Consider the following 9607-nt stretch of genomic DNA (forward strand, 5'->3'; position numbering starts at 1 on the left):
ACCTTTCATTGTATTATATACATTTTTACAAGTTTTAAAGACAGCATTTACCCTAGAACCAAACCCCTGTCGTGCCCATTATTCGATGGTCAATTTCGCATACCCGATGGCTTGAACTGATTGGAATGGTTTATTTGTATTTATTTTTTAAATAAATATTTAAAAAATGTTTTTAACGTATTTTTCTAATTAAATAAGTAATTTTCTGCCTATTTTAATAATAGTTCTTGAATAACATATAATGAATTTTAAATTTGAATATTTATTTTCTAGCAAATCAAAATGACCATTTAACATACAAAACAGCTTTAACCTAAGGCTTAAAATATTATCTCTTTAAGATTTGTGTTAGGAATGCAAGCCAAAAGTACTGTTAATTAACTATATTTTGTAATTGATTATTATCATTATTTATAATCAATTATAACCGTAATCAACTTTTACCTTTGTATAAATTTATTGAATAAATTAAATGTTCCAATATAAAAATCAGCTTTTTCTAAGGAATGGCAGCTAATGTTCCTCGAAAGGATTTAGCAAATACTTCTTTTCTGTTACGTAAAATTATATAACAATTAGTATGAACCTTCTTACTCGAAAAGGCAGCTAAAATGCTAAATCTTCAACTGTCTCAGACACCCTTTATAAAGAAATTGACTATGGTCCAGTCCTGAAATAAACATATGACATTACATTCTTGAAAGAAATTCCAAAATACTTTGCAAATCAAGGTAATGAAATAAAAAAATGTCAAATCAAACTCCACCATACTCAAAATACATAAAAGTTGAAAATAACCATAACATGTATGGGAATCAAAATTGAAGTGCGTGAAAAAATGATGCTGGAAAAGCCACATTAGAACATCCCCACCGTAAGATGTATAAAATATCCCCAAAACAAGATACGAAGCAATTGAACAACGTTGGCCCAAGCTATATCCATCCAACCACACAACAGTGACAATTTACAGGAAAAACAAAATACATTTCAAAGCAGAACTTTAAGTTCTGAAACTATCAAATGTACTGTTGACGTCCACCGTATTGAACCAACCATTAATTGTTTTCATGGTCATCATTTATCCAAGTGTTTTCGTCTTCTTCGACCAGCTTGTAGACGCTGAAATGGTTGACCCTGATCTTCCACTCTCCTTTAGTGGGATCATATGATACAAATTCAGCACCTTGGTCCTCAGCCTTTCTCTTGAGCATCTCCTTGTATTTCTCAATCTTTGGCCCTTCTGTATATTGATGTCCAGTTTTTTTGTCGAAACATTTAATGTTCAGTAGTGTCACCTCAGCAGGCTTATTCAGACCTTGTCCAACGGGAGGTTTCTTTGAATCATCCATGTATACAATCACCTCCCTATTGTTAAACTGAATCAGGGACTCCAAATCAAGCCCTCGTACATCCGTCTCACCCAAGAATCTAATGCTGCCATACCCTTGCCTTCCAACCACGAAATCCTTCACATGACTACAGAATCCTGGTTCGGCTCTTTCCTTTGCTGCCAGTTCGTGTATCCTAGGCAGCGTATAGTAATCAGATCGCCGCAGTTTTGGCATTAGTGCCTCAACGTCAGCTCCATGCTCATATACAATGGCAGCCTCGCCAGCTCTGTGACCACTGAGTGTCTTGTACATGTCTGCCTTTTGTGAAGAATGATCTTCATTGCTCCCGTTGGATGTTGGCTTTGTCGCTATATACTGACCTTGCTCCTTCACAACACCGTTTTCTACAGCAATCTCTGCAATCATTTACAGAAATTATGGCACAGAAATTAAAAAGCACAAAAATGGGACAAGGGAAGCATTTTAACTGTCCCTCACTTATAAAGTAGTTTAGTCACAATGATCTGATAACACTTTGATTACCATTGACAGCACAACCAAAGTCCAATAAATGCAAAAATGGTTCTTACAGAAGATCAATATACTAGAGCTACATTATATAAATAAATTAAATACTAGAAATAGCACGTACTATCTTTATCTTTATCCTGTGAACTGGTTCTATCAGGTGTTACACTTGCCTCTTTAGAGATATTTCCTGAAAATGGCATTTGAAAAAAAGCAAGGGCATTTTGTCAGCACATTTTATGGCAAGGTTTTTCTAATTTAAAAATATATCCAAATAATTAAGATAATTAGATAAGTTCATTGGAAAAAAAGGCTGAGAGTAGCTTTAGAATTATATATACAATACACATTGCAGTAAATTATTACTCTAACTACAGTTGTAGTATTTAGACATTACTCATCCAGAAGGTTTTCAAAAACAAATTGAATACTCTATCCCATCATAGTAAAAACACTGGTACACAAATCTTTGGTTGGAGAACATTATAATCAACGTACTGAATGAATACTCTCTATTCCTACAACTCAACTAGGGGAAAGATAGAACACTAAATACAGTCAAGAATTTACCATTCTCATTCACCGGTATGGATCTATCTTTAAAAGTTAATGCCTTCTCAGAAGCCTTGGCCGGCCACTGCTCCATGGGACAAATGATCAACGCCCGTGGATTTTCCCTAGGAATGAACAGAGCATCAGCCTTAGGTGTCGTTGTAGTATCCTCATCATCACTAAAGAATGGAACCTGCAAGAGAGTATAGAAGTTAAGACATATCATATTCAACTATCCATGAAAGATTATCTCACTAGAAACCTATAGATTGAATGAAAAGAAAGCTACAAATATACTAACCCTTGGACCATCATTCTTAGAATGATATTTCCTGACAGGAAGCCTTATTCGTCTTTGTGAGAGATGCCGAGATGTTAATAAAGACGATATTCTAACAGGAGCAGGCTTGTCTAGTGCCTGAAATGACGTGTCATTGAACTCATTACCTTTAATTAAAACTCAATTCTTGACCACAGTTCGTATGGTAAAAAAGTTCAATAATTTAGCCTTAAATTAGCATAAAAATCAACAAAATCAAAAGTTAAAACCAAGAAAGCGCAATTACAGGCATGCTAGAGATTCCATATTGAATTGAAGGAGTGGTTCCAACTCGACCAATTGACATCTGAGGCATTGCAGGAAGTGTTCCAAATGGATTTGTATTCGGAACTGCTTGTACAGTCACAGAACTCGGGGTAGAAGATCTGTCAAACATAAAAAAAAATAATGAAAACAGAAATTACAGTATCCAAACACATTCTTAAGACATTTCATATTAAAACAAATTGGCTCCAATAACAGTACACATACGATAATCCAAGATACATAGACAAGGAGTATATAGCCGATACTTGAATCAAATAGACATTCTAACATAAAATCACGTAAATATGTAAATTCTTGGAGCATGACCATGAGGGAGGGAATATAACTTGATGCTTAAGGAAGAATTTGTTACTATAACTTTTGTTATAGTAGCGCATAGCAACCAGCCCCACGCCCCCAAAAATACTATGACGAGATGGAGGAATGTAGGACGGTCATTATTCTATTTTGTCTTCACATATATACTTTATAACGTTTAATGTTTTTACTTCTTATTACTCCCTCCGACCTAACTTTCTATTGCATTAATTATTTTTTGACTCAAATACCCTTAATTAGTTTAGTAAATAATAAGTAATGTCAATTGTCCATTTCTCTCTTACGAAGATTTGGAGAAAATTAATAGTCTACTCTTACCACTATTATCTCTATGATTAATTATTTAGGTGAAAAGTAATTAAATGGAAAAATCAATATAGACAGTCCCAATACTATTAAAGGTATTATAAGAAATTATTTTAAAATACAGACAAATTTATTTCAATTAACTAAAATAACCAACTTAATATTCGTGAATCAATTATCTGTTAGAGAATATTCTATATTACATTAAAATTCTATTTAACTATATGCTTCTGGTTATGTATAATTATGTATAATCAGTATTAATGTTATATAATTGTCTCTATTCTATAATAATATATTTCTATATTTTCTATAGATTTTAAATATTATAGATTATAATAGTATAATACACTATTAATAAAAAATAGCAAAAATAATCATTCTCGCAGGACCTAAAACATGTTTGGGGCGGGAGTGGCTTGAATTGGGGTCCGGGCCTAAAACCCTTCTCACCCGAAAACCCTAGGACTTTTCCTACTCAGTCGTCATCCCCTCTGAACAAAGAAAAAAGTAGCTTTATTCTACCATAAGCAGTCACCCACATCAATCACCACCTCCACCTCTAACTCAAGTAAGAAGTTGCAGAACAGAGGTTGCCCAGTGACAGCACATGCCGCAGGGTATGTCCAGTGAAGGCACAGATGATGCTGACAAATGATGGTGGTAATGATAATAGTGGTGACAACAAAAGCAATAACCAGATGATGCTGGCCATGGCAATGATGGCAAGTGGTACAAACAATTTGAAAGTGATGGTTGTTATGACGACTTGAGTGGGATGATGATGAAGACAGTGTATTGATAGGTTGATGACACAATATAATGATGGTAAGAATGGAGGAAATGGTAGCATAAGTTGACAAAAATGGTAGAAGTTGTAGCCATAGTAGTTAGTATCTTACGATTCACGATACGGTTTCACCCTCCCACGATACGAATCGTGTGAAGAATCTTTTTCGTCCCTGAATCTTAGCTGTATCATGCGATTCGCACAAAGAATCGCTGAATCCCGAAACGAAACGATTCCGTATTGTGTGAATCAATGTAGATTTTAAAAAATGAGTAAATAAAAAAAGATAGACATAATTTGTTTAATAACATGTATGCACCATAGAGGTTGTTTTGGTGAAATTGTGTGGTACATATATATAGACAAATATATATATATATACATACATATATATAATTTATTGTATCTTGTATGTATACATATCTTATATATTTAAGTATATATTAAATTTTTTAATGTTTATGAATCTTACGATTCACGATACGAAACGATTTACGATTCATAATATCAGCTCTCCGATACACTACTTGTATCTCGATTCTACTACCATGGTTGTAGCATAAGTTTTGACAAAAATAGGAGAAGTTGTAGCATAAGTTTTAAGAAAATTGGCGGAAGTGGTACTGGCACATGATGGTGGTGGTGGTGGTTGTGACAAAGATGATGATAATCATGATAGCGAAGATAATGGATATGAAGTGGTAGAGGTAACAACAATGAAAGTAATGGCTAGAGTGGTGGCAATGACAACGAGAACAGTGATGACAAAGATAATTATGATGATAGTGGTGGCAATGACAACGAGAACAGTGATGACAAAGATAATTATGATGATAGTGGTGGTAATGAACGTGGGGTGGTGTGAAAATAAGAGGAAGGTCAAATATCCTATCTTGTTACTTTCTGATGCAACTTCCCCTGCATATAAAAAAAATGCATATGATAGAGAATAAGATCAGGAAATCATATCCTGTCGATGCACCAAACAATTGATCATAACAGGATAAAATAGTTATCTTATTATATGCTGGCGACCAAAAGGGTTGTTAGAGTCTTATATATGCACAAAACATGTAGTGTTAGGTGAGCTTATAGAAAGATGTAATACTTGTCAATTTAATTGCGCAACAACTACAAAAAAATGAAATAGAGACCAGTGTACATACATTTTAGTAAGAATTTCCTATTCACTAGCTAATTTATTGTTTTTCTTAGTATGTGTTAGAAAATCTTATTAAATGGACAAATAGAATGAAATGGAGGATGATTTTATGCAAAGTATTTCTTTCTTAAATTCATGTCCCCATATTTAAGTCATATATATCTTGTATATTTAAGAACTTTATGAATCCATGACACATCAATATTTGTGATATTAATTTAGTGGGTGCTTCATATGTCAAAACTCAAAAGCCACAGCCCGTTGGTCAAAACTCCAAAGGGTAAAAAAAACTTGAACTAAATGCAAGACTTAAACTAATTGTAACTTACGCAAGTCCAAAATTATTCTGACCAAATAGGCCTGGAGTGCCACCGAAGCTGCTTGCACCCACTAATAAAATAGTCATTCAAAACATTAATCCTTCAATCATTGCATGAAACAAAACAAACAGTAGTATAAGCATAAGATAATATAATAAACTGACCAGGTTGAGTCTGGCCAAAGTTGCTAAAGCCAAAAGCACCACTCGACTGAGCAGGTTGTGCAGGTTGAAAAGGTGTTGAAATGGACGGCTGCAGATATGAAAGTCAAACAACAAAAGTATTAGATATTCAAAATGCAGTACACAATTGACCATTTAGCATCTCACATAGGGAAATCCTGCCTAATGGATAAGGCTTTATAGTTGTTCTGTACTACTACTCATCATTATATGCAATATTTACAGAAATAGTAATAGAATACTTACATAACTGGATTAGTGTAATGTTCATTAAGTTTGTAAAGTATAAAGTTCAAATATGACTCCATGTTATCTTGGCTCATAAAAAACAGTGATTTTAAAGAAAAATATTGTATGCAAAAGCATTATTCATTACCAAATACAAATGAAATTGCATACCGCTGTTTGACCAAAACCTGTCAGATTATTAGAAGTGAGTGATGCACTTGATGAGAAAATACTTCCAACAAGCCCAGAAGAAGGTGAATTAAACAAGCTTGACTGACTAAAAGGTGTAGCCTGCCCAAAGGGGGAGGTATTCTGTCCAAAAGCAGAACTTGTCTGTGCAATTGGAGGGGCTGCAGAACTAAATAATGGGGATGACTGTGTATTGCCAAAAATACTTGAGCCAAATGGCGAAGAGGTAGCCTGAGCAGGAGCAGTATTGAACAGCGACGGAGATTGCCCAAAGCTGGGAGTTGAAGAAGAGTTAGCTCCAAATGGAGATGGGGACGAACCAAAAATAGAGGGTGCTGCTGCTGCTGTTGAAGAACCAAAAGCTGATGAACTGAAGGCAGGAGCAGCGGAAGTTCCAAATCCAGAAGAAAAGGGGGAACTCTTTGGGGCAAACGGGTTAGAATTAGGTGTTGTGGAAGAAAAAGGATTGGCTGATGATTGACCAAACACTGGTGAAGGAGAAAAGGCATTTGTCTGTGTTGTAGACGAACTGAAGCCTGCCAAACCAGTAGACTGACCAGAGGGAAGTGGTCCACCTAAATTATAGAAAACATTAAGTCAAAATCATCATACTGCAATGAAAGCCAGAAGAATTATACAAATGTTTATAATTGTTAAAAATATACCTTTGTCTCCCAATTGATAGTCCTCCCATCTTAGTTCCTCGTGACTTTTGTCTTTGTAAACAGGCATGGCAGATATGGATTCCAATTTTGCAGTCTGTCCAGAGGTACCACTATCTGCTTCAGCTGTTGCTGTGTAACTAGCTACTCTACTTCCACCTCGTTGCTGACCTCCAAAACCTGACTGTCCAATACCAGTATTTCCAAAGGCCGAAGATGGTGTTTGAGATCCTGCAAGAGAAAATATTTGAAGATTACTTTCAATTACATTTGCACAAGATACTATTGTTCCTAATATCTTTAAAATAGAAATATAACAGTCAATTCTAATGGTTCTTGAACTCACCAAATGCTGAACTCTGACCTCCGAAAGGTGAGGCCGTACTACCGAATGGACTGCTGCTACCAAAAGCAGCAGAAGACTGACCAAAAGCCTGAGTGGATCCAAAACTAAATGCAGGAGTACTAGAGGCCCCAAAAGCAGGAGTACTAGAGGCCCCAAAAGCAGGAGTACTAGAAGCCCCAAAAGCAGGAGTACTAGAGGCCCCAAATGGAGTGCTTGAACTACCAAATGCAGACGTGCTTGATGAACCAAACATAGGGTTACTAGAAGCACCAAAGGCTCCCCCACCACCAAATACGGGAGAACTTGACACCCCAAATGCACTCCCTGTGTTACCAAAAGTTGGGCTAGAGGTGGAACCAAACGCAGGGGTGCTAGTTGCACCGAATGCAGGGCTGCTTGTAGCACCAAACGCAGGGGTGCTAGTTGCACCAAATGCAGGAGTGCTCGAAGCACCAAATGCAGGAGTGCTTGTAGCACCAAACGCTGGAGTGCTTGTAGCTCCAAATGCAGGCTGAGATGATCCACCAAAAGGGGTTGAGGAACCAAATATGCTGCTTCCAAAAGCTGGTTGTGATTGCTGTGTAGCACCGAATGGACTTGTTTGAGTAGGAGTAGATCCAAAACCTCCAAAAGCAGGCTTCTGACCAAAAACTGATGATCCTATAAAGCAAGATAATCAATTCTCAAATTGAACCACAAAACTGTCCCGATAACATAATAAAAAAGAAAAGAAGAAGACAGCAAGTTAAATGATAATTCAATGAACAACCTGGTGAAAAAATTGATGTAATTTTAAGCTTTCAGAAGGAAATAAATGAAGACAATCTAATGAACAAACAAGAAAAACAACTTTTAAACAAAATGAAAAAGGAATTCCATGCACTCGTACCACCAAATGACGATGATGAGCTACCAAAAGCAGGAGTCGAAGAAGAACCAAAAGCGGGCACGGAACTACCGAAAGCAGGTGACGATGAAGCCCCAAAAGCTGTATTGGAAGCAAACGGAGAAGACTGTTGAGCCGCACCAAATACCCCAGTGGAAGTACCTCCGAACATGGAACTGCCAGTTTGCGAACCAAATGGACTCGTACTACCAAATGGCTTAGGGGCAAACGGATTGGTACTTGAATTGGTCTGTCCAAAAACTGATTGAGAGCCAAAAGGGCTCGACGAAGACTGCCCAAAAGCTGTCGAAAGGATAACTCAAATTTATCAACGGTTTGCCAAAGTAATCAATAAGCAAAACAACACCATCCCCCACCCTTCACGCTTACTTAACACCAATCAACAAAACCAGCAAAGAACAAAAATAATAACAACAACAATAAACGATAAAACAATCATTCTCCAAAGCAACCACAACACTCGCAGAAACGCGCAATTTCCCTAATACCAAGCACGCAAAACATCACGAATTAACGCAGCGAGGCAATACTTACGGTTCGAACCAAACATCGTTAGAAGCAAGGTAGTAACAATCGCGATCTGAATCGAAGAATGTTATGCCTTGGCGATTGTGCTACCTATCCACGAGTTAGATCACGAGCGAGCAGGATCTTCGTTTGGCGGAATCGTGAAAAATCACGGCATGACGTGATTTCGCGAGTCGCTCTGCGAAAGAAAGAAGAAGAAAAACATGGTCAGGTTCAAGAATATTCGTTTCCTAGCGAACACAAGCCCTAATTCGCGCAGAAATAGGAATATTCGAAGTTACGAACCCTCTCTCTGTTGGACGCGAAATGCAAGAACAAGGAGGAGAGGACTGATGATCGGAGAAGAAGCAAGGGTTTTTCTTTCGTTTTTTGGTGATAAGTTAGCGGTTGATGACAAGAAACGAAACGAGAGTTTTGGATGAAAAAAGTGATGGGCCTGCATCTAAATAGGCCCAATTGTGAAAGCCGCGTAGCTTAAAAATTCCGCTGGATAGAAAAACAAAAACATTGTTGGATTGGACTTTTGACTATTGAAGGGATATTTTCTTGTTTTTAATTTTGTCCAGTGAAGTCAGCTTTTTATATAATAATGAAATAATAATTAGTAAATGTTCGGTTTTAAAAGTATAATAAAAAAAGTATTGAGAT

At 36.6% G+C, this 9607-nt stretch overlaps 1 protein-coding gene across 4 annotated transcripts; it reads right to left on the bottom strand.

Moving 5' to 3' along the window:
- Positions 1–787: 787 nt before the first annotated feature.
- On the bottom strand, positions 788–9376 carry LOC137835223 (Nucleoporin autopeptidase). Of its 4 annotated transcripts, none has more exons than XM_068643624.2 (13): positions 9245–9376; positions 8966–9137; positions 8414–8713; positions 7525–8175; positions 7182–7409; positions 6499–7091; positions 6082–6169; positions 5927–5987; positions 2981–3119; positions 2716–2832; positions 2433–2607; positions 1987–2052; positions 788–1750 (listed from the first exon to the last, which is right to left on the bottom strand). In XM_068643624.2, the coding sequence occupies exons 2-13, from the start codon at positions 8979–8981 to the stop codon at positions 1059–1061; spliced, it is 3126 nt and encodes a 1041-aa protein (XP_068499725.2). In that variant the 5' UTR covers positions 8982–9137; positions 9245–9376; the 3' UTR covers positions 788–1058. The 4 variants fall into 4 exon arrangements, with proteins under 4 accessions (XP_068499725.2, XP_068499724.2, XP_068499727.2 ...); XM_068643623.2 differs by having other exon boundaries at positions 7525–8184; XM_068643626.2 differs by lacking the exon at positions 1987–2052.
- Positions 9377–9607: the final 231 nt, after the last annotated feature.

Source organism: Phaseolus vulgaris, chromosome 5 (assembly GCF_051622355.1).
Source record: "Phaseolus vulgaris cultivar YP4 chromosome 5, ASM5162235v1, whole genome shotgun sequence".
In the NCBI taxonomy this organism is placed as follows: domain Eukaryota; kingdom Viridiplantae; phylum Streptophyta; class Magnoliopsida; order Fabales; family Fabaceae; genus Phaseolus; species Phaseolus vulgaris.